Here is a 26303-nt window from a genome sequence, read left to right as displayed (position 1 = left end):
GTACCTCCTGGCGGTGATTTGCACTCCGCTCAGCGCACCTTTCTAGTTGCGAACGCAGCGGAAGGAGGCGCGCTGAAGGCGCCTCCGCGCAAGTGGAGCTTAATATGAAACCGTGCTCGGCTTGTGTGTGTGTCTGTCCGTCTGTCCGTCTGTCTGTGTGCAGTATTGTGTGCACTGCCTGCACTGCCTGTGTGCAGCCGCCAGAGTGCGCCAGAGTGCACTACAGTGTGGCTGAAATCCGCCTACCCCTGCACTACAGTGTGGCTGAAATCCGCCTGCCCCTGGGTGACTAATTACACTCCTCTGAGAGAAATATAGCAGCTACAGTAAAAAATAACACATTTAAAAGCATCTAGACGAGTTCAGCTATTGGGATATCTAAGAATTCCATGTAATTTGTGCATATTTCAGGCCGGATGGCAAGTTGAAAGCGTTTGCTTCCCGCGTTCGCGCGTCTTACTTGTTATAATGCTCTGTCTATGTGTGTGTGTGTGCGTGCTTGCGTGAGTGCAATCGTGTGTGCATGTGTGTCTGTGTGTGTGTGTGTTTGTGTGATTTATAATGGTGTATCTCATGGTCTGTCAGGGTGGCCCCAGCTGCACTTCTACTGCGTTATTACAGCCTTCCTCTCCCCCACTTGTCCTCCCACCATCTCTCTCCCTCTCAGTATCATTCTTTTTGCACTACCCCTTCCTCTGTATGGTATTGCTTTTGCCCTTCTATCGGTTTATTTTTAAAATATTGTCTTTGCCGTTTATCCCTGCATTTGCTTTCATTCACAGTGACATACAATCTCTCTCACCACTCGATGCAAGCAGACGCACGCACGCACACACACGCACAGGGTGTGGAGAAATACCACATTCAATCATTTGTTTCATCTAGTCTTGAAACAAATAGCAACCCTTTCAAACAGATTGGTTAGGGAGACAATTAGAAGCCGCCATTATTAAATCAATATATTGATCAGCTGACATCAAATAAGAGGGCCGTATTGATCCAAACATTAGAAGGCAAGCAGCCAGTGCTTATTGAAACATTGTGCATTCTACAGCATACATACTTCTGTGCTAGAAATGTTTGCAATGGATATTTTTACTAGCTTTCTGACACACAGCCAGGCTCCAGACACAGTTCCAATGGGGGGCCGACAGATATACTATAGCCAGAAAGTTGCACTTGCACGCACACACACACACACACACACACACACACACACACACACACACACACACACACACACACACACACACACACACACACACACACACACACACACACACACACACACACACACACACACACACACACACACACACCTTACTGTAAGCCCTATATACTTCTCATAAGATGAATAGTAAAACCATGCTGTGTAGTGTGTGTGTGTTTGTTTGCGTGCAGTGTCCCTGATAGTCTAAAGGGCACAGGCTGCCCGTGACTAAATTATTTTTGCTATTTTTCAAACTTTTTGAAAAAAGAAATTCACTGAGAACCTACAGGCAGACAGACAGCGCATGTTTTGGACTAACTGTTTTGGACTACCTCAGTCCAAACAGACAAGGGCCCCTTGTGATCCACCCTCAAGAGGGGGGTCCCGGACCCCAGGTTGAGGGAACCACTGGGTTAAAAGACCTTGCACAATAATTGGTCTGGCTTTGTGTGTCCAATCCATCCAATAGACAGTCACGCCTCACTCCATCCCCACTGGTAGCACATGAATCGTAAGAAGTCTGAGTGAGATACGAGGCTGTTTGTCACAAGGACAGCTACCTTGACCTGTCAGGGACACAATATGACCGTACGTGTGTGTGTGTGTGTGTGTGTGTGTGTGTGTGTGTGTGTGTGTGTGTGTGTGTGTGTGTGTGTGTGTGGGGGTCTATAAGCGCACGTGTTATTCACATCGCTGCTCTCCCATGTTTCAGATGTTTATGCCCTGTTGCATACTTAGCTCCCTGTGTGAGCTTGTAGATCTGCTATTTTAGGGTGTGTGACACCGGCGTGCAGCTACATAACTATCTTGTGTGTGTGTGTGTGTGAGTGGAAATAGGAGCTATACGCTACTCTGCCCGTCATGCTGTGGCAACGTGGCGTGATCTACGACTAACCTCTACGCTGTCCCTCATCTTCCTATGAGCTCTGGGTGTCAGGTCGAATGGGAGCCGCCGGACGGACGGCCGGCTTACTAGTGCTTGGTTATTGATTTCTCTGACCTGGTGGTCTCTCCCCCTCCCCACCCACCCCCACAACCAATTATAACCAGTCCCCACGCCGCTGTGGGCTGGATGAAAATAGTCCTTCTACAAGCTCACAATGCATTGCAACTTTGTGAGCTTGTAGATTTGCCATTTTCAGCGAACGATCCCACCCCCCCAAATAGAATGTTCCTCCCAGAATGGCCAGCACGCTGGTCAACCAGGAAAAGAGAGGGACAGTATAATAACCACTTAAACCCTCTATACTTAGTAAACCTGACCACAGTTGGCTATGTAATTGGTCTGCTCTTTTTCCCCCTCGACACCAAAATGTGTTCCCCGAAAATAGCCGATCTACAAGCTCCACGACGTGTCGCGTCGTGAGCTTGTGGATCGTCAATTTTCTGCAAATGTTCCACCCCAAAATAGGGATGCTAGGGTTCAAGTGGATAACCAGTCCCCTCAACCATGTAAAGAGAGGGACAGTAAGGGTACATACTGTAGGCAATATACTGGACCATTATGTCCTTGTTATGAAGAACATCATTCTTCAAGCAGTGTTGTTTTCAGCTCTAAATTAGGCAATTCAGTTCTAGTTCACAGCCATGCAAGATGGATTCAACCTATGGAAGATGTTAACATTTGAGGAGAAATGGGAATGTAATCGGGAAATAATATAAAACTGGAATATTACTCAATACATTTAGATATTGAGTCATTCTTGACACTGATGTACTTACTAGCAAAGTTCCTGTGGTCCCTTATTTTAGGAAGACATAAAAGCATCCATAATGATCCAATGTTAATATCGGGTAGGGCTGGGCGTAATGTCTTCAAATCAATAAAACCGTGATTTCAAACTTTTGCCTCGATTACAAATAACGATAATAAAAAAAGCATCAATAGTGAAAATAGCCAATCTACAAGCTCGCAACGCGTCGCAGCTAGTTTCACTATTTCCGCAAACAATCATTGTACAACAAAGTCTAATAATAGCTTAAGAGGTTAATGAGACTAATCAATAGATTTTTTTTAAGTCCATTACATTTTTTGTGTCGATTTGTTGATAAAAAGAAAAAAACTTATTTCTTTTCATATGTTTTTCATAAAACTGCTTCTCGATTATTCGATTAACCTATATGAGCAAAGATTACGTCAGTTATTGGTTCTACAGTAAATGTCCGTTTCGATATGTTTTTAGCTAATTGCCCAGCCCTAATATTGGGCATAAATGAGTTTTATGAGTTTCAGGGGTAAAAATGGAAATTTTCTTTATATTAACACTGAAGATTTTATTGTGTACATTCTACAGTTGGTAGTTGTGTATGTGTGTGTGTGTGCGTGCTTACGTGTATGTGGTTGACAAGACGGAAAAAACCTCACCGTGTTTGTATGCGTTGTGTGTATAGTGGTGCGTTTGTGTGTCAGTCCCTCTCTCTCTCTCTGTGTGTATTCCTACCTCGCCCGTCCTCCACAACCTCCTCCTCTTTCATCTCTTCCTCCTTCTCCTCTTTTTCCACTTTTTCCTCTGCCTCCTGCTCCTCCTCCTCCACACCCTCCTCCTCCTCCTCTTCCTCCTCCTCCTCCTCTTCCTTCATGGCTGGTGATGTGAGAGTGATCTTTAGGGTGAGTGTGGGCTCTGTTGATGTCCGCACCAAGATGGCCGCCTCGGGCAGGGAACTTGTCACCTCGTATTTCTCCTCCGTCAGCTTCTGCCGTAAGTCAAACACACACAGTTTGGACGGTCAAAGCAGAGGTCAGGACATAAGCGTGGCTTCTAAGAGTGATGATGGAGAAGCAGGATATTGTTTAATTTATAGTGGAATATTGTAACTGTCGGGCAGAAACCTTGTATGTCTAAAGCCGTTATTTGTCAGGCAATGGGAAAAAGAAACTGTGCTCCATTGGATCCAATGTAGTTATTATTTAGTAACATGCTCTTGGTATTACTTTTCAATGGTTCAATATTTATATAGGCTGCACTAGCGCTCCTGATTTCGTGTATAGAGGGGCGGGTTTAAAATCAGCGCGGAGAGAATGCGCCTGATCCCATTGGTTCACCGATCTGTCCGTCAGCCCCCGCCCCGTCAACACAACATTACGAGCGACGCCCACTGCACTCTGGTTGGTTGGGGAAATGAAACACTTCCTATACCGGGTACACCGACGCGCTCCTCCAGGCTTTTATTTTTTAGCAAAACTAAACAATAAAAGCCTGGAGATCGAGGCTAATATTTTTAAAACCCACAGACTTAATGAACCAGTTTCAACCTGGCGTCCCCATTTTGGGCAGGACGTTATAGATACATTTACTATACTATAATATGATGTCTGTTATCTATGACGTATGTCGCAATATCACTTTCATTTTAAAATGTATATTAAAAAAAATCTTTGCCTACTGGACAGACAAACAAACCGGGGAAAAAACATAATCTCCCCCTTGCCTTCGCCCTGGGTTCCATAATTACATATTCAGTGCCATGTAAATATTTCCATTTGGTCATTTGTTTGTGGGTGCTTTGTTAATCACTTGCCTCCCTATTCTGTGGGAAACATTCTATGTAAATATCGTGCGACGCGGTGTGAGCTTGTAGCTGTTTTTGGCCAAGAGATTTGGTGTAGAGGGAAGCGACACTGGTCAACTAAGCATTATTTTACCAAGTATAGAGGGTTTAAGTGGTTAAGCTTCAGGATGTACATACATTTCATTTTGTTTTGAATAGCCTTTCTCAGCTCTGAAAACAGGCAAATGCAAGTTATTCTTTGCCCTTCACACTCCATTATCTAGCTGTCTCATTAGGTACAATGCAAGAGCAACACAATCCCAGACCCTCACATCCTAGCACACACAATGCATTTACTAAACAGATTATCAGGAGGTGGGGGGGGGGGGGCGTAGGAGACGAGGAAAGGGAGAAAGAAAAGCAGGAGCAGAGAAAACCTGCTCAAATCCCTTATATCAATTTCAGACACGTTGTAATGATGTATGTGTGTGTGTGTGTGTGTGTGTGTGTCTGTCTCAATGTATAGAGTGTCAGAGGTTCTGCTCAAATTATCTGTGCGTCAGCCTGTTTTATGTACAATATACATGATTGATCATCTTCTTAGCGGTTATTCTATCTACAGTATAACCTTTTAGATTAATCACGTAATCGAGAAGCGTATACTTCACCCTACAACGGTGTTGGGTGAAATTCGGGGAAATTGCTGATCTATATAAGCTCACATCGCGACACATTGTGAGCTTGTACTGTAGATCTGCTATGATATAATTTTTCCAAATCGATTATTTTATTAATTTGAATAACAGATTAAATTGAGTAGTTGGAGTAACTGTTGGATTACTGTGTAGCGTGTATACACATTTGTGTGTGTCTAGATTCTACTGTATGAGTGGCCTGTTATTCATTTAGCCCCCATCTGGAGGAATCAATTACTGGCGACCCTCAGCTCTGGACTAGGACAGAATAAATGAATTCGAGGATGTCAGCACGGAGATGGCAGCTCACATTTCACATTTCACACACACACGCTCCATATTTATAAGACACGCCTTGTGCACAGGTTAACACAGGCACAGCCACATACATGGCATATGCACAAAGTTGAACACACACACAGGCGCAGAAAATAATGTTATGCCTCATTTTAGACATACGCATCGCAACGCATTATGAGCTTGTAGATCATCAATTGTTTTAATGTTTTAGAATATATTTCTTTATTTTGATATATATATATATAAATAAATAAACAAATAAATAAATAAAATAATTGGTCCACGACCCACTGTTTGGGAAACGATGGTCTATTCTACAGGCCCCCTACTTTTCCTCTACACCAAATTGCTTTGCCAAAAATAGGCAGATCTACAGGATGTAGCTCAGTAATTTTTGCCCAATCTTCAGCCCCGGAATAGGCACGCTATGGTCCATGTGGTTAACTGTGCATTGCTTGTTTGTGCGTGTCAGCCTGTGCTCTTTATGTTGTGTGTGTGAGTGTATCTGTATGTGACACTGACAGTGAGCAGTGAGTCACAGAGGACCCATCTACATTCCATTTAGCTGGTATGAGAAAATTGGGATCTCTGGCCACTGGGCTGAGACATGAGATTGCTGTATGCGCATGCACATTGCACACACGCGCACGCACCACTTAATGGCTAAAGGGAATGAGAGGGGACAGGGTAAAGGAGCAGACATTATGCCCTGTTGGCCATAATGGGCTGAATTATTTCTGCGCTAGCAGAGCAGAGAGGTGGGCCTCAGAATTCAGACGTGTAAATTGTTCCTAATACAGTTAGCAGATCAGGGAAGCCGAATGGCCATATAATTTACCTTAATGAATAAGTGAATTAATGTTTTCTCCTTTTTACCACGATGTTTTAGAGAAGTCATTGAAACCGCTCTGCTGACTACAGTACCTCATTCGCTGATTAATTTGAACGAGCCATAATTTCCTTCTTGTATTACTCCACTTTGCTGAATGAAGGCTTTCTGTGCCTGCACACACCGTCTTCTATGAAGTGAGCGCTTATAATAAATTATAAAAGCTCATGCAAAATCTAGCAGAGATTATGTGTTCAATAATTTATTGCATAGGATGAAAATAGGAAAATGAACGTGCACATGCAGGTGTGGTGGTTGGTGTTGGTGAGCAAGATCCCAATTTTTGTGCCAGACCTCTGATTACCGATGTTTTAACTGATATTTTATCAAAAACTTAGATTTGATATGAGAATATTACAACAACAGTATATATTAAACCAATATATGAAAATGACATTTAACTGGGCAGATTGTGACAGACAGTGTTAGTGTGCTTGTATCTAGCCTGTATCTGCGTGGGCAGATTGATGAGACAGACAGTGTTAGTGCGCTTGTATCTAACCTGTATCTGTGTGGGAAGATTGAGACAGACAGTGTCCAGCAGTGTCTGTGTGGGCTTGTCTCTACACATCAGCACCAGCTCCAAGTCCATGTCGTCCTTGATCAGGAGGCCTTTAGCCACCAGGCCGATCCTCAACACCCCACACAGGACCCCGCCTACACTGGGCTCCCTGCAAGACGGAAGACAATTCAAGTCGCTGTACCTGCCGGGCAAACTCCACCTAGGTTTTACTTGTACAAATCTTGAGTGTTCATTTAAATGAATACCTGCAGTGAATAAGAAATTGTCCTTGTACTTACTCCTCGGTTATCATCAGCACAAGCCTGCGGGAGTCTCGTCATAATCACTTCAAATATATTAGTATCTATTATCTAAACTGATGGTAATCAAACGTCAGGAGTAACTGCTACTTTTCTCTTAAGCATTTCCATTGTTACTACTGTATATCATAAATATCCATGCCTCTTTACCATCAAAGAAATATGTTTGTGTCTCTGGCTGTGAAGTAAATAAGAACAAAGATAGAGTCCCAGACCAGACCACAGTGCATCAGTGCTAGCATACCTATAGCTGTCATTGGAGTCCTCGGCTTCTTCGCTAGGGTCATCTCCAGGGTCGTCATTCTCTGTGCCGTCTGCTGGTTTGCTGTCTGCAGGTTTGCTGTCTGCAGGTTTGCTGTCTGCAGGTTTGCTGTCTGCAGGTTTGCTGTCTACAGGTTTACTCTCTACAGGTTTGCTGTCTGCTGGTTTGCTGTCTGCTGGTTTGCTGTCTGCAGGTTGGCTGTCGGCCTGGCTGTGGGCATCGGCGATATTACTCTGATCCAGCCAATCAGAGACGTGTTTGAGGGCACCTTCCACGGTGGAAACCAGCGATTGCACGGCTTCCAGGTCATGTGAGGAGGGATATATCGTAGAGTGCTTCGCCATGACGTGGCGGTCGTCATTACCGAAGGAACGGAAAGACCTCTGACAGGTAGAGAGAGAGAGTGAGAGAAGAGAGAGAAGAGAGAAAGCATTACATATATATCTTTTTTAATACAAAATTAGGTTAGGATTTAGAAGGCGTTTTTAGAATCGGCCTCAGGTCTAAATTGTCAAATTACACAAAACTCAGGCTCACAATAAACATGAATTAAAACACGTGCAAACACACAAACAACACGTGCACACACACAGCAAGGTCACCACTAGAAGAGGTACACACCAATATAAGCTTTAATCAATCAAGCTAGGCCATGTCTTCCCACTGGGGACTAATTTATCTCCCTCCCTCTCTTTCCCTCTTCCCCCGCTCTCTCTTGCGCGCGCGCGCACGCACGCACGCACGCACGCACGCACGCACGCACGCACACACACACACACACACACACACACACACACACACACACACACACACACACACACACACACACACACACACACACACACACACACACACACACACACACACACACACACACACACACACACACACACACACACACACACACACACAGCAAAAATAAAGCACCACAAAGATTATTAGAGCCCTACCACAAAAATACTTCAACACTTGCATGGCTATCTGTGTATGCTTGGCAAAGGCCTATATGTGTTGGTATGACTCACATGGGTCATATATCTTTTTTTTTTTATGGGAGAGAAATCAATTCAGTGGCTTCTCATAACCTAACCAACACCACTCATCCAAATGCAAACGTGCAAGACATCACAAATCCCTGCTACTGTACTTCTCCAGCCCACCTAGTCCTAATTCAGGCAAGCAGTAAGCACAAGCATGCAGGCCTTAGTGGTGGACCGTTTGTTGTTTGTTTGTTTGTTTTTTGCAAGCTCATGACTTCCAGTATGCTACATTTCAAATAGAAATATTGTACCCCACTACATTTCTAGGAAGGGACTCTTGGGACCCAAACTTACAAAAATACAGTATATTATGAATAACCACTATTAAAACCTATTTCAAATAGTGAAAATAGCTGATCTAAAAGCTCATAACGCGTTGTGAGTTTGTAGATCTGCTATTTTCAATAGTTTTCCAATACAAAAAGTTCAACACAGCCATGCATTGATAATATTAAGAAAATTTACATTTTTGGAAGATTTCAATTATATTTTATTTAAATAAATAAAACAATTATAATATATAAAATCGATTTGTTTGATTAAAATAGACAGACAGACACACAAACACACACAAATCAAAGACACATTTGCCTTCATCTACACACAAACACACAAACACACAAATCAAAGACAAATTTGCCTTCATCTATATACACAAAGGAAAGATGACCTTTGTGGAGTATTATGGATAACACTATGGATAGCATGGATGGACAATATCATCCATCTCCTTGAAACCAAACCTTGCGCGCACAAACGCGCGCACACACACACACACACACATTTTTCATTCTGTTCCTAATTGAGTTGTTGGCATTCTCTAGTGCCAGTGTGAGCCAGATAGAACACATTAAAGGAATTGAGGACAAATGTTAACAAGCAATACACTTGTCTTGGTGTATGTATGTGTACAGTACATAGCGATTGCCAACCAGTGAGCCAAAGCAAGTGGTTGTGTCTAAACTGTCTATCAGTCAGCATAGGTTTCTTATTTCAAACAAACAAATACTGTCAGATTCATTCCTTAATCTTGATTTTTTTATTTTGTCAATTTGGTCCAAGTCCAGCAGTGCAGTTTGCCCTTCTTTGTGTGACATTATAAAGTCAATAATTGACTGGCTACATGAATAGGTCTTCATTAGGTTGAACAGTTGAATGAGTGAGTTGAATGAGTGAACCAAAACGGGACATGAATTAAAACAAACGCTCCTGTTCGATTGGCATTGGAAAAAGACCTAGGACATTTTGGATCTCAGATCCACATAGAAACTGTGACAGTGTCATCCATTACGTCAGTCGTCAATAACGTATCTACCGGAGAGACCACCGGTCATTAAATTATTGGCTTAGGAATGCGACAAAAACCAAAAAATCTCCATGGGGTGAGTAATCGATAGAAAATAAGTCATTTTGAGGGTGAACTATCCCTTTAATGTATACTCCATCGCGTGGAGGGTGTCTATAACAAAAAATTACTGATCTACAAACTAACAACGCGTCGCAGAGCGACACGTTGTTAGTTTGTAGATCAGTAATTGTTTTGGCAAGCATTGGCATTGTATAACAGAGTATTAACTAGGCTTAAGGCCTTTCGTACGTCATCGTATGGTGATTTTCAGCACGTGACACACGTCATACGGAGTATAACATTTGATTTAAACAATAGTCTTTTGATTTAAACGTTGTGCTACTGCGCAGTAGGTACTGCAAGTTGGTGAGAGCAAATATGCACGAGTGTGTGCTTGTGTGTGCGTTCACAGCAGTGTTAAACAGACACACAGTTGTAGGTTTTATGAGCCGTTGCTAATGAGGAGCTTCCTCTGCCATAAAGCACAGTGTTAGTGTTTCTGTGTGTGTGTGTGTGTGTGTGTGTGTGTGTGTGTGTGTGTGTGTGTGTGTGTGTGTGTGTGTGTGTGTGTGTGTGTGTGTTATAGTTGTACAGTAAGTACAGTAAATCACTGTAGTTACTGCTGACTTAACCACTTGAGCCCTATACGACAAATAGCAAAAAATAGCATTGCGAGCTTGTAGATCTGCTGTTTTCCACTAGGCTTACAGCTATAATGACTTGCCCAAAATAGGGACGGCGGGGGTTAATGTGATTAATGAGAGGCTGTGAGCCGGAAGACCATCCTTTTGACCATACTGCAATTACTGCATAATGGTCAAAGGCCGCCATTTCCTGAGGACAAATGCCTTCTAAATCGGTTGTTCGTCCCGCTCCCTGAATGTAAACTTAAAAGACAGTCAGGATTTTACTGTGTACTGGCATCCTATCCACATGCATGTCACCATTTTAACTGTGCATACAAAAAGTCAAGACTACAAAACAGAGTATAGGTAAAATATTTAGGAGAAATATTCAAGATCCACCACAGCGATCACAAATAAGGACACAACCAGGCTATAACGATGTCAGCAGCATGTTTAGCGTTGCGTCAGATGTGCCCTGAGGCTGTTGCCAAGGAACTTTACATTCAGTAGGGAGTTCCTTAAATGGAGCAGAGCTTCAGATGGTTCAATTTGTAAAGATTATTCAAGCCCACTTATATTCACAAAGTCGGTCATCTGTTCCATTTCTTCCAAACGACACCTGTACTTTACTTCTGCACAGTCCATTGCTCTGTGTTAGCTTAACTCAAGAGTGTAAAAATTCACCTAAAGATAATTCTTTTCGCTGGGGTCGGTCTGGATCGCGGGAAAAGCAGGGCTCACACAGGGAGCCTGTTCTCTTCGACAATACATCTTAACTCTGAAATTGAACTCAGTGTCAGAAGTGGCCATTGGCTTGTATAAGTGCGCAGCTTAAAGCCACAATCTCTCTCGCCTCCTCTTGAAATCCTGATTACTGTGATCTCCAGAGGAGAGGCAGCGGCACAATGGCCCTGCGTGATATTAATGAGAAAAAGAGAACGTCCCCCTCTCTCTCTCTCTCGACATCTGTTATTGTCCTTGAGTTCACCCTGACTGCCACATAACCTAGGTCTGTAGCGCAATATGCTCTCCTTCGTGTGTGTGTGTGTGTGTGTGTGTGTGTGTGTGTGTGTGTGTGTGTGTGTGTGTGTGTGTGTGTGCGCGCGCGCCGCGCGCGCGCGCGCGCGCGCGCGAGAGAGAGAGAGAGAGAGAGATAGAGAGAGAGCAAGAGAGGGAGCACAGAGATACTGAGAGAGGGGGAGGGATAGAGAGAGACAGAAGAGGGAAGATAAATCATTCATAAATCACTGTACAGTGACAGTGGACCTCTATGCAGCAAACCCCCAGCAGTGACAGCGTGACAATATCAGGTTAACCTCACTATCAGTACATTGGCCTAAAAGTGATTCTGAGCAGGAGAATCCGAAATACTTTATTGTCACACCTTAAAAACACTTCACAGTAAAAGAAGGGCCAAATTCATTTTGCCAGGGCTCCTCAGACTTTCGGTTCATTCATACAAAAAAACAGAAAACTGCAATAACACCATCACCATATAAAAGGCATCAGCACATACTCCTGCAGAATCAATTGCAGCTTAACTCAATTGCAGCTTATCCACTTAAACCCTCTAGTCTTCCTCTAGTCTAACCGGACATAGGTTACAACAGTACTTTGACCACTTGACGAGAGGCATTGTGAGCTTGTAGATCTGCTATTTTTGGCGAATGTTCCCCCCAGACTAGGAATGCTGCGGTTGTTGGTTGTTATGGAATTTCTATACTATACGGTAATACGCAAGATACTAGGGGTGTGCCGATATATCGTCCCGCGATATATCTCGATACGTTTTCGTGACGATATGTATCGTTTTGGAGAAAAAAAAATATCGTTTTGAAAAAAATAAATAATAATAATCATAATTTTTACAATAATAATAATCAGGCATGCAAACAGCCCCGAGGTGAAAAGGGTGACAACATGTTGTTTTTTTTCGGGTCAGGTGTCACACTATTGCCCTATTTGGATTCAAAACGGCTATTGTAGCTGAAAAGCTACAAGTTTGCGTCTGAATAATGCAAAAACAGAATTATTTGTTTGCATTTTTTCTCCCCCATATATTTTCATAATAAAAAAGTGCGTATCGTATCGTATCGAAATCGTATCGAAGTTGTGAGCCAAATATCGTATCATATCGTTTGGTGAAATTAGTGTATCGGCACACCCCTACAAGATACATATTGTACCCCGTGTATGTATTGGCACAGATTGCGTCATAACTGTCTCGCTAGAACTGCTATATTAATAACAATGAAACATGATGACACATATGATATCAGGACATGTCACAATAACCAGCGAATGACCCTTGTGTCTAAAGGTCTGTGATTCAAACAGAGATGCGAGAACAGACTGAACATATTAGGTCTGCAGCATACATTTTGATGATGGCTGCAGGAAGCTGATATTGAAACACCTTGTGAGTGTGGTAGGTAGTACCTACCACACTCACAAGGTCAAGCTATTCATCAATCAAGCTATTCTTACTGTACCTACTAGGTACAGTAAGAATAGCTTGATTCAGTCTGCCTGATAGGGAATGATATTATGATAAGAGGATATACGTATAAGCCAGAACCCAGGAACTCCTGGGAGCCGATGCTGATTGAGCTGAAGCTGATTGAGCTTCTACTGCTGATGCTGCCTGCATCTTCTGCTGCAGGATGATTCCTGCCTAAGTCGTTCCTGCTGCCTGCTCGTGCACGTGCTAGATTAAACCTAGGATGCTGTAATGTATACTTTGTGCTGAATAAATCGTGAACATGCAGACTGGTCTCTCATCCTTGCTTCCTGTGATTCCACCACATGGTTAAGTCATGTTTTTAGTTTTTAATCTAAAAAGGTACTAACTAAATTAAAGCCTGCTGCTTTGGAAGTATGTCAGGATGGGGGGGGGGGGAGAAACTGTACGATAAAAACGTCCTATAATCAGTGTTGGAAAAGTACTCAGATGTTTTCAATCAATAACACAATATAAAAATACACAGCAACACTTTACTTAAAGGTTGGGTCTGTAATACATTATAATTGCATCTATAATGCACTTAACTGCCAAGGACATAATATTACGGCATCTCAAATCCAACACTTCACTGCCAAAGACATAATATTAGGCATCATGGTGTTTTTAGTCATTACACTAGAGGGCGCTCTTGGCCAATCTATGAATGATGCCTTGACTTCGAGGATCCACCCGGAAATTACATCTAAAACATTTTCACCCCGGCCACTACAATGTATAAAAATCAGATTTATAAAAATACATTCATCTCCGATTTCTTCTCCCAGATTGCGTTTTTGGTGACAACAAGCTATATTCAACTGCCGATAACTACAGAACGGACGATCGCGGTTACAATGTTTTTGGAAAGAAGAGAGACTCGTCTTTCCGCGAGACATCGTTTGTTTACATCCGGGTTAAAAAAGAAATTCTGTGGCTCGTCAAAAACACTCAAAATAAGGTAAAACCGCTGGCAGCGGCGGATGATTTAATTAATTAATACCTGGCAATGAATGTATTAAAATACTTCATAACACTCGTTATAAATGTTTATAAATGTTTATAATTATGTATAACAACTTATAAGAAGGTTTATAGTATTATGAGTGCTGGTCACAATGCACTATAAGCTCAGCGGGACAGCATGTTATAACTATAGGTTACTGGACGTAACCCCGGTTTTATGATAATATGAGCGAGATGTCTCGCCTATGGGAGAGCGCCCTCTGGCGTGATCACAGAAGCATTACCTTATAAACTCCAGACAAACCTTTGGCTGGATTCTGACCTCCCTCTGACTGGAGGGCCCGCCCTCCATCCTATATAAGTCAGGGGAGAGTCATTTTCCGTAATTCAAGATAACATTTTTCTTCTCGTTCGTAAACAAGAAGGGTGTCTTTCGAGACATCTCGCTCATATTATCATAAAACCGGGGTTACGTCCAGTAACCTATAGTTTTATTTCAAATATTCACTCGATGTCTCGCCTATGGGAGATATAGTAAACTCCCTGATTGTTATCTCGAAGTCCAGAATAACCAGCCTAGGGGCCTGACCCCCGTCTGGAGGCTACACTATGGACCGTATGCGCCACAGGGGCTGCAGTTACCTCCAAACTGTAGAACCTGGCAAATGTCAAGGCCTAAGCCCAACATGCCACACTGCAGACATCCCAAATGGAGACCCCCCCGAAGAGGGCCCATGATGTCGCTATTTCCCTTGTAGAATGTGCCCACAGTCCCACTGGGGCAGCATCCCACCACTGGAATAGGCTAACTGAATAGCCTCTACAATCCAGTGGGAAAGTGTCTGTTATGCAATGGGCTTGCCCACCATCCGTGGAGCCCATGACACAAATAGCTGATCTGACTTTCTCAAAGCCCTAGATCTGCCAATGCACATTTCCAAAGCCCGAACCGGACAAAGGCAATGTAACCTTTCATCCTCCTATGAGGCGAAAAGAGGCGGGTGAAACGCATTCAAGGTCACAAGGACACTTGGTACTTTGGCACATACCCAGGTCTGGGTCTGACAACCACCCTTGTAGCCCCTTCCTTGACTGTGTACACTCCTCGTGTACTGACAGTGCATGAAGATTACTGAGCCCTACAGTAGTCACTGAAGCCATCAGTAACGCAGTCTTGACTGACAGTTGTTCTGTCAATTTGACTCAGAGGCTCGAAAAGTGACCGAGATAAGGAGTCCAACACCAGGCTCAAATCCCAGGGTGACACCGGGGACTTTGACTCGGGAAGAGACGTCCGGTCCCTTCCATGAACCGACAAATCAGGCGGTGCTGACCCACCGTCTCGGCCTCAAGCAAATACGGCCGGCTGAGATAGCCGCCAAGTAGACTTTTATTGTGGAAAAGGCTCTGCCCTTATCCATTAAATCCTGTAGAAAAGGACTTAATGGACATGGGCTTAGAACGGCACAGTGCGAGACTTCTCGCACCTTATCTCAAAACCGTTCTGGGGTAACCCCTCAGTACTCAGATTCATCCCCTCATGGGCTGAGCCCAGAGAGTCAGATGTTCTGGTCAGGGACAAAATATCTCGCCCCCTGCTAGCGTTAGCATGTTTCCGCGTAACGGAAGCAGCCACAAGCGGTCGTACAGGAGAGGTTCGACTGACACCCAGTGACCCCATTCTGGGGCCACCAGTATCACCATCAGCCCCTGGTCCCTCACTCTCACGAGCGTGGGACCTAACAGGGACAGCGGAGGAAAGCATAAAAAGAGTTCTGAGCCATTCGTGCACTAGTGCATTTCGACCCAGAGGCACTGCACCCTCCACTGGGAAAAACAACGGACATCCCGTGTCTTCCAGTGAAGCAAAAAGATCCATCTGGGGGCGATCAAACGATCCCAGATCTGTCCTGGTATCTCCGGGTGCAGAGACCATTCGTCTGAGAGGAATCACAGATTCCTCCAGCGACACAGCGTTGTTACACATTCCTCTGTGACCAACACACGACAGCAACTGCCCAATCGTCTTAGCGATACGGCTAAGGCCATCATACCTGACATTTCCATGCACATTTTGAAGGAGACCCTCCGGCCCGTGTAAAATTGTGCTAGGCAGGACAAAAAGGACTGATCCTTTTCGGTGGCGGGCTGGCTCTGAACGATAGCGAGTTCAGAGTCCTGCCTATGAAATTCGCCGTCTGTGCAGGCACCAACACGCAGTTGACCCTGAAAACGATTTCAGTAGGTGAGACACCACTTTCTGAGTATGCTGCCTTGCCGCCGATTCTTGAGTCGGCTTGTAGCAGCCCATCGTCTATGTAAGACGCTATGCGAGTGCCTTCTCTTCTCAGAGGGCCAATCGCAACCTGCGTGAATTCGACGAATACTCTGGGGCTGAGGACGTTACAAACGGTAGCACCGTGTATTCGTAATTTCAACCTCAGAACCCTAACCGCAGAGATTTCTGTGTGGTGGGTAAAAGGAGCATGAAAATAGGCGTCTTTTAGGTCTATCAATGTGACCCAGTCTCTCTGGCGCACCATGCGGAGGAGAGACGGATTTGATAACATCCTGAATTTGAACACCTTTAGATACTGATTGAGGGCTCTTAGGTCCAGTATCGGACGCAGCCCCCCCCCCTTCTTTTTGACCAGGAAATAGCACGAGTAGAGCCCGCTGTTCGCTTGGTCTCTGGGTATTTCTTGTACAGTTCTTTTTCCCAACAGGGAGAATTGTCTTCCTGTAGAAAGTCGCCCGCCAGTCCCCTGCTTAAGAGAAAATAGCTTTCACTAGCATGGGGAGGTCTCGAGGCGAACTGTAGTATATATCCCCTGGATATAGAGTGCAGCTATATAGTGGTTGAACAGAGTCGACCGTGAGCCGTTCCCTTGGGGACAGGGCGTAATCGTCCTCTCCCCATGGCGAGCATTCGCCCCGCTACCATGAAGTGTCCGTGAGACCTCTGTGGTAGCGAGCTCGTGTCCCTTATGTTCTGGTTTTGTCCTGTTTCATTTCTTTTTGCCGTGCCCCTGAAAATCAGGCTGTAACGGTTTGAAATTTTATTAGAGAAACAGGTAGAGAGGGTTTCTAATAACCACTCCGATGTCTTGCCAAAGGAGACATCTTGGTCATAGTATCAGCGAACCGGGGTTACAGTCGTAACCCATGTTTACATTCACACAACATTATCCACATAATGTATAGTGTGTAAAGTCATTCTCCCTTCCATCGGGTGGTGGAGCGTGTTCACCCCGCCCCGCCCGGTCACCAGAACTCTAGGACCTCCAGAGAGAGAGGGGGAGGCGGTGTCCACCGTCTCCTCCTGACATAGTCCCAGCCATGTCCCTCTCCTTTCTTTATTTCGCTCTTGTAGAGTAGCTGCCCGAGGCCTGCCTCTGGCTGGCTAGGGTGCCCCCCCTGGCCTGTAGGTTGCAAGCAGGAGCGCCTGCCGTTTAGGCGACGCGTGCTTCGCAATGGAGTTGGGCTCTCGTGTCAGAGCCGTGGCTTCTGACGTGAGGTGTGTGGCAACCCCTTCTTCCACGGGTAGCGGGAAGAGTAGGGCTCAGCCCAGGACACGTCAACTGTTGTCCCAGTGCTGGTTGCCAACGGGAGTAGGCATTAAACCGTTCTCCCATACTGGCTGCGGCTGTGGCCATAGGCTACGCCGCTGGTAACTCTAGGTCGAGTATGAGTCGTGGGGAGAGGCTCGTTTTACTGGCCAATCGCCTACTCAATGACCTGGTTATAGGGGACATATTCTGTACCCTGGAGTAGTTGGGCCTCGTCCGTGTCCTCTTCCTAACTTGGTGTAGAAGGGACGCCTCGCGGGGTTTGGGGGGGTTCGTCCCCCTCCGCCCCGGTGGACGTGGACTCCTCTATGGCCGGGTCAAACATTTGGAAATGTATGGCCCGTTTTCTGACGAACCTAGGTTCAGTCAGTCCGCATGCTATGCGGAACGGACCTTCCTCACACGGCCCTCGGGCTGCGTGGGTCGGTCCCAGGCAAATAACACATGAGTTGTGTCCGTCGTGACACGACATTCTATTCCCGCAGACCCCGCACTCTTTCGAGGGACAGGGGTCCCTTCGTTGCTGGGCTGCAGCGGTCATTGTTCACAACACGCGTGGAGCCTGTTTGTGGCAAGGTCTGTAAAACAGGGGAGTCGTGTATGGGAGAAAAAACTTGCTAAGCTTTTATTGTCCCAGGGAAACAACACGATGTCGGTGTTAGCGTGTAGCTAACTGTAGCCTGCCCAGCTGGTAGTTTATGATGCTAGCTGGTGGCTTGCAGAGCTGTCCCAAAGAAAAACACTAAGAGCGGAAGACGCTGGTGTGTTTGCTCGGTTTTAGCTCGTGGCTAAGAGGCCACCTTAGAGAGAAAAACACGATGTGGAGCAGTGATGCTGTCGTGTTTTACTCGGTGATAGCACGCAGTGTGCAAAACGTGTTGCTAGTGGGAGCTCTAAGCTTACCGATGGCAACGTGCTAAGCAGGCTGGTAGCATATTATGCTAGTTGGTGGCGTGCAGGGCTGTCTCTGAAAGAACACAGTAGGAGCGGACGACGCTGGTGTGTTTGCCCGGTGTTTAGCTCGTGGCTAAAAACCACCTCGGAGAGAAAACACGATGTGAAGCAGGTTATGCTGTCGTGTTTACTCTGTGTCAGCACGCAGTGTGTAACGTGTTGCTAGTGGGAGCTTGTTAAGCTCACCGATGGCAACACACTAAGCTAGCTGGTAGCGTATTATGCTAGTTGGTGGCGTGCAGGGCTGTCCCAGAGAAAAAACACACTAAGAGTGTAAACACTGGTGTGTTTGTTCAGTGTTTTAGCTCTTGGCTAAGAATCACCTCGGAGAAAACCACGATGTAAAGCAGAGATGCTGCCGTGTTTGCTGTAGCCTGCCAACCGTGTTGTTAGTGGGAGTTTATTAAACTCACCGGTGACAACATGCTAAAAACTAGCTGGTATCCTATGATGCCAGTTGGTGGCGTGCAGCGCTGACCCGGAGAAAGCACACTAAGAGCGGACGACGCTGGTGTGTTTACTCGGTGTTAGCTCGTGGGTAAGAAGTCACCCTAGAGAAAAACACGATCTTAAGATGTCGTGTTTACTCTGTGTTAGCATGATAGCCTGTAAGCAGTGTCGCTAGTGGGAGCTTGTTAAGCTCCCGGTGACGACGCGCTACGCTAGCTGGTAGTATATGATGCTAGTCGGTGGCGTCTCGCACTCTTTCTGCGGGACCGGGGCTCTGTTGGACCCGGTCCGGCTCTTCGGAGCTGCGGAGGCCATGTTCACGTTAAGCGTTTTAAGCTTGAAGAACGGAACAGGGAGGAGGGAAAAACAAAACACGGGGGCCGAGCAGACTATGCTGGCGTGTTTGTTTTTCTCCTAGCTAGCTCGGGGCTAACTGTGGCTAGCAGCCCGTGGGGCTGAGGAGAGCTTATTAGGCTCATCCCCTGGCTCACGGCTACTAGACTGAGAAGTAGCAGACTATACTACACGTTAGCAATTTAAGCTAGAAAAATTAGGGAACATGTTAAGTTCCTCTAGGAAGAACCGTGCGATATTGTCACAGGTTTTGTAAAGAAAGTCAACACCTACCGTCAGCAGCGTCTCGCGGTCCAAGATATTATCCTGTCCTTATGAGACTTTCGCCGTGCCGACTCCATAAGGTGGACTGAGAAGGTGCTTCCTCGATCGAACGAGAAGAAAAACTGAATTACGGAAAATGACTCTCCCCTGACTTATATAGGATGGAGGGCGGGCCCTCCAGTCAGAGGGAGGTCAGAATCCAGCCAAAGGTTTGTCTGGAGTTTATAAGGTAATGCTTCTGTGATCACGCCAGAGGGCGCTCTCCCATAGGCGAGACATCGAGTGGATATTTGAAATAAAACTACCATACTTAGTCAGTTATAACTGACTAAGTATGGTATTCTGTAGGTAGTAATGCCTTGCCTCGTGCCCAGTTACAGTATTTTAAAACTACCCTTAAGATGTTGATGCACACATTAAACTGCGGAGGCTCGGCTATCCACAAACCAGCACCACAGACCATGTACTTAACACTTAGCACACAAACGCACACACATACCTTAAGGGTGTGCGTGTGTGTTTACCTTTGTGTGCCATTCTTGCGTATAGTGCTTTTAGACCACACACACACATCAATTACCATCCATTTCACACCCCAATGACTGTGACCAGCAGGCAGGCCAATGTTACATAAACACGTTACACAGCCATTCACCACACACACACGCACACACGCACACGCACGCCAACCCATTGTAAACAAATAAGAACAGTAAACTCACCAAACATACCACCCTCTACATGAATAAAGACAGCTGACCCACCCCATGTCACCCATTCATCACCGCTAGTAGTAAAACAAGAGTTAAATTGGGGGTTTTACAGTGCGCCTCCATTCACTCTGCCCTCGGTGGCCCGCAGTAAAAGACATTTCGCTTGGAGGAGTTCTAGTCAGGCATGCGCGCCGACACGTTGGCTATTTGATGGGACAATTTGTAGAATGCACTCAACGCTGTTGCCTCTCCCCCTGCGCCTGAGCCTCTGTCCCCTTCACGGCTCCATCTCTGTTCCCAAGCCGCCCAAAGGCAAAGGCAAAATCTCAAGACGCACCTGGATTTATAGGAAGTATAGCCGTTCTACAAGCTAAGAGAAATACAATACAACACAAAACGTAAATTTACATTTTCTATGACATGCCCCAAAATAGGGACGCCAAGGTCGAAAGTGGTTAAAATATACATTTCTTTAGGGTATAGAATTTGCCTCTGTATTGGGAAATGAGGGTGCACAAAGCACCGATGTATGCAATATATAATGTGTGGTTGTCATAAAAATCCCACTAGTGTCACGGCACAACGTTTGGGAACCACGGCTATAAATAACATGACCCGACGCCAAGGACAAGGTTCTCAGAAGAGGTATTGGTCATTTACAGTATGTGTGTGTGCATGTCCATTAGTGTGTGAGTGCAGAGATGTGTTGCGATACATTGCATGGTATTAAATGTACATTCCTGAGTGTGTATGTGTGTGTGTGTGTGTGCGTGTGAGAGTGTGTGTGTGTGTGGGGGGGGGGGCATGGAGCATGCATATGGGGCCTACACCCAATCTGCATGCCTAAAGTGCATCCTGAATGCAGAGATATTGTGATGACAGTACAATAAAGACCAGAGAGAGAGATCGAGTGTTGACAGCAAACAGGAGCACAGAAAAAGAACGGAGGGAGGAGGGGTAGAGTGAGAGAGAGAGAGAGAGAGAGAGAGAGAGAGGGAGAGCGAGTCAATGAGAAACGAAGAGAGTATCGAAATGAATAGAAGGATGGGAAAGAAGTCAATAAATAATACGAGAATTTGAGTTCTCGACGGGCCTAAAGATTTAAAACCAAACTGAACTGACCCTGAGTGAGATGAAGCCCGAGCGCAACTCAAACCCGTGAAAAAAAAAGAAAAACCTGAGTAAGTTATTGCCACAAAAGGCTGCAAAATGTACATAGGCAGAGGCTCAAATCCCACACACACACTTATATTTCTGGGTTGTTCATGCTGATGGGCGTATTGATTGGAGTGTTAGACCTCGTTTGTCTGTCTACTCGAAAAGTTCACCCATTTTTTTTTCATTAGTATTTGGCCTCTAAAAAGAAATCGATTCTTAGTACCATCTCTAAATGAACAACATCAACCATACAGTAACACATTTTCACACTAAGTATCCAGAGGGGGAAAAAAACACATTTCACATTAAATAGTTTAAAATGGGGAGCCTAGTGGTTAGGGCAAGTACCATATACAGTAGGCTCTGATGCAGCCTGACAGCGAGTCCCGGGTTCGATTCCCGACCCTGACGGACCTTTGTCACCCCCCGACTCTTTCCCCATTTCCTGTCTATACTGTACTCCACTGTTCTATCAATAAAGGCAAAAAAAAGAAGCCCAAAAATGTATTTTTTTTTTTAAGTTAAAACTGTCTTTTCAGGTTGCTCTCCCATTATAGATGTATCATACAGCTACTACTACCACCATGTTCACAGCCAATATTTGGCTATGGATACCAGAACCAAAACATCTATAGAACAAACACATCACAGAGATCGTGGCAGCACAACATTTGTTAATGTCCCTTCTATACATTTATTTGACCTTTTTCTCCCAATTTAACCATTCTGACAATTCCCAATTCCCCCCATGCAGTCCCTGTCTCTAATGGTTGGTCTTGGGTATACTAGTCTATACTATAGACAAGCATGTGTCTCCTGCTCTGATAGATGAGACGCCGTCCGCCCCGGTTCAGCTGCCCTGACCAACCTACAGGAGTTGCTAATGCAACACCCACAAACAGGGCCAATTGTGTTCACTGGAGTGCCTGGCCAAACCGGATGCACCGTGGAGGATTCAAACCTCAGTCTCCACAGAGGTGGGAAGGAACTTTATCCCGACCCTGCGCCAGCAGGATACCCCCTATACATTTATCTCTACGTATAAGTTACCAGTTTGGCCAGTTCCGTCCCAAAGCGATGAGAATATACTGTAGATCTGCTATTTTTGCCAAATGTTCGCCTATATTTTACGGATGTTTGCCTATTTTTGCAGAATATTCAACAATTATGCCCAGAATAGGGATACTAGGGTTATGGTTAATACTTAAAGGGCCCTAGCTAGGGCACCACTTTACCCCTTATCCATAACCGTCTTTGCCATTTTTTACAATAAAAAAAAATAAATTTAAATTTAAATAGTTCAAATAGCCAATCTGCAAGCTCAGATGTAGATCGGCTAGTTGAACTATTTGAAAATGTTTTTAAAAATAGTTAAAAATGGCTAATACGTTTTGGGGTAAGGCGGCGCCCAAGATAGGGCCCAAAGAGTGTAATGGACCCAAATGGCAAATCCAGAAATCGTGGATTTTACTGCATGGAGAGGGTTTTTCCAATTACCTGTGCAGTGTTTGTATTCACTTTGTATGCTACGCACAATCACCACCACCACCACCGAGTGAACACCCGACCTGAATGGGGCTGATTGAATGCCATTCCGTCCATTAGACAGCTTGTAAGACACTTAATGAGGTGCAACAACCTTCAGACATCTAAGCAGAACAGAACGATTAAAACACTGAGGAATTAGGATAGGATAGGCAGCGTACAGAAAGATGTAAAATGCAACACACCAACAGCCCTCCCTCTCCTGCAGTGTAACATTCAGCAGCCTATGACAGACTATATTAACCCATTAAGACCTGAGGCCGATTCTAAAAATGTTTTCTAAATCCTAACAGTTTTTTGAAAAAAATATAAACAAATATTTTTCCACGATTTTTCAAAAATAGCAGATCTACAAGCTCGTAGCGTGGCACTCGAGCTTGTATATCTGCTATTTTTGAATAGCCAAAGACATCTAAAGTGACACAGAAGCGTTCCAGGTATCAATGGGTTAAACAGTCATCCTCTGATTTATCTGCACTCCGCTTGGCAGGGCTGCCACCGTTCATGGATGCTTTTATTGAGCTCTCAAATTAACACATGCACACGCACACGCACACACACGCACACGATAGAAGGGACATAGATTTACCGAAGCATCAAAATGTGTATGGAAAAGATGTGTGTGCACGCACACCCTCACTCTCAGATGGATAGGTTTTATTACTTAGTATTACGCCCAATTTATACTCTACTCTGGGTTAATTGTGTGTCAAAAATAGCCGACCACCAAGCTCACAGCTTGTCGCGGATGTGACTTTTGTGAGCTTGCAGATCGGCTAATTTCCGACATGCAATTCCATCGTACGGCCGAGCACAAATTGGGCATGAGTGGTGCGGAATGGAGCAGCATACCAAAAGACAATGAGACAGGCTGTCCCTCACTAGTTGGACTTGGACTTGCTCCACTACCCCCCGGGCAAAGACCTCACATAAGGTGACAGACGGGACAAAATCCATAACTGCGGGACTAAATCAATATGGATAAATGGGGTACAAGGAAGTAAAGACGATAAATAATGGAAAAACCTGCCCCATTTTGTACAAGATTCCCCAACAGCAGCCAGGCTGTCTCGCTTCAGAGGACAATGATATTAATCAATACTCTGTAATCTGTATCGTTCCCAACTCTGCCTACTACTACACACAAGAGCCCGGCTGAAACTACGATACCCAGCTTGCCTTGCAACACAGGAAATGATTATATCAGCGTCCTTTGCTCCTGGTAATGCATTGCCTTAGCATGACAGGCTTATGGCCTCACTGTGAAACGTTATGACTAGACCTCTAAAAAGCAAGGCGAGCTGACACAGCACTGGTTCGTAAAGTGCTTTTAAAATATTAACCAGGGGACATGTTCACATGAGGGAAACAGAATAGAACAACAGAGCAGAGAATAACAAAATGGAACATAAAAGAATAGACCTGGACAGAATATAATATAAAAGAGAATGGAACATAGTACACTAGTACAGAATGTGTGTGTGTCTCTCTCTCTCTCTCTCTCTCTCTCTCCACTCACTTATGGGCCCTTCTTCTCTCACTCATCCTCTCCATTCCTTCTCTCCCTCCAGGTGTGCACTGCAATAAGTCATCCTCTGCACAGTGAAATTCGAGGTGTTAGCTCCGAGTGTAGAAATGGACAAATGGACAATGTGTGCGCTACTCCTCCCTCAGGTGATGCTTCCGCTGTGCATTGATTGAATTCTACTCCGTTCCATTCTTCATTCATCATTTCTCTCTCTCTCTCTCTTCATGCCTTCCTTTTGTGCCGCTCCTGGGTACTCATTTATTTCACCTCCCTGATAACCATCTATCCAACTATCTATCCATCTACAGTATCTATTCTACAGTACTGTGTGTACGTACGTATTTCTGTCTGTCTGTCTGTCCATCTATGTACCTTATCTATCCTGTTCTCAAACCCAGCTTTCAAAAAAATCGGACAGATCAAAATGTATATCTGCTGTAGTTTTTTTTAAAGAATGCAATAAAAGTATGAGAAATGAAACCTTTTTGAACCAAAGCAGGTACTGCAAAATGGTGCCGGAAATGACAAGTGGATGATTGTATGGTGTCCCAGAACTACAAAAGATAACCAAAGCCCCGTTCAGATATACAAGATTTGCAGGCAACTTGTCGGTATATTTGATTTTGGTGTCATGTGTGAACGTGCGCCGAATTTTCAGTGTCGGCAATCTTGTTTCGGCATTCATGCCTGCATGGGAGTGGGACCTACAACATTGTAGGAAAATACTTTGCGGAAAGCGTGAAAAGTTATGAACACCGTGCCGGCAGCATCATGATATTGTGTGCATATTCTGAGTGCAACTTGTGTTCAATATAGGCTAAAGTTTTTTTTTTTTTACATGAATGGAGAAGTGTTCAACTGGACAGTTGAACACTCTGATATGGCAGGTTTCCAACTAAGATCTATTATGAATCTGGCAGCTAGCAGGATAAGTTAATTCCCGTGAGGTGATAAAGACTGGTTATGTTTTTAAATGTTTGATTCTTACTTTTACAATGCATCGGTCTCTGCTACAACTAGTCCAACTCACCGTCGGTGATGGTCCCTCTCTCAATATAAGCTTAAGGTCGCTCGACTATGAATGGCCATGCTCTCTCTACTCTCTCTCTCTGTCTGTCTGTTGGGTAGAGCAAGCATGCTTTAATAGTGAGAGAGAGAGCGCATCACACACAGCTGTTAATAATTACCTAATTAAGTGGTCGATAATGAAATATGATCATAACACATTATTATTCTGCCTGCAAATGGTCGCTTTCATAGCTTCCTCAGCAGAAAAATTTGTTCTCCTCTTTATTTTATTTCAACAGATAACAAGTTACAGCAGGTCTGCCAGTCTGCAGAAGGATGGATGCTATTGAAATCTCATCACCAACAACGCCTAGTCTGCGTGCTTACTGTCATATTTCATGTGAGTAGCAAGTTCTGTACTCACTATTCCGCCAAGAATGAGAACGGTACATACCGCAAACTGTACAGGGAAATAGGGCATGCCTATGCCGTCAGCTTATGTTAATTGGCTTCCCGAAAATGTAACTGTATCCATGTCTGAACGCAGCTTAATTAAAAAAGCTATAGTATGGTGACCCTAAAACCCAGCTAAAACAAAAATACTCTAGAGGGG

At 44.7% G+C, this 26303-nt stretch overlaps 1 protein-coding gene across 8 annotated transcripts in view; it reads right to left on the bottom strand.

The window, feature by feature from the left end:
* The window catches only part of strbp (spermatid perinuclear RNA binding protein), a 130298-nt gene that overhangs the window by 27910 nt on the left and 76085 nt on the right, over positions 1 to 26303 (bottom strand). For all 8 annotated transcript variants that reach the window (XM_080420052.1, XM_080420051.1, XM_080420055.1 and 5 more), the window contains exons 4-6: positions 7650 to 8050; positions 7086 to 7254; positions 3652 to 3904 (exon numbers count right to left, since the gene is read on the bottom strand). In XM_080420052.1, coding sequence (XP_080276178.1) covers positions 3652 to 3904; positions 7086 to 7254; positions 7650 to 8050 — 823 coding nt within the window. The remainder of the gene's footprint in view (positions 1 to 3651; positions 3905 to 7085; positions 7255 to 7649; positions 8051 to 26303) is intronic.

The sequence above is a fragment of the Gymnoscopelus braueri genome (assembly GCF_963280865.1).
Source record: "Gymnoscopelus braueri genome assembly, chromosome: 22".
In the NCBI taxonomy this organism is placed as follows: Eukaryota; Metazoa; Chordata; class Actinopteri; order Myctophiformes; family Myctophidae; genus Gymnoscopelus; species Gymnoscopelus braueri.
This window is presented reverse-complemented; position numbering and strand designations above follow the sequence as displayed.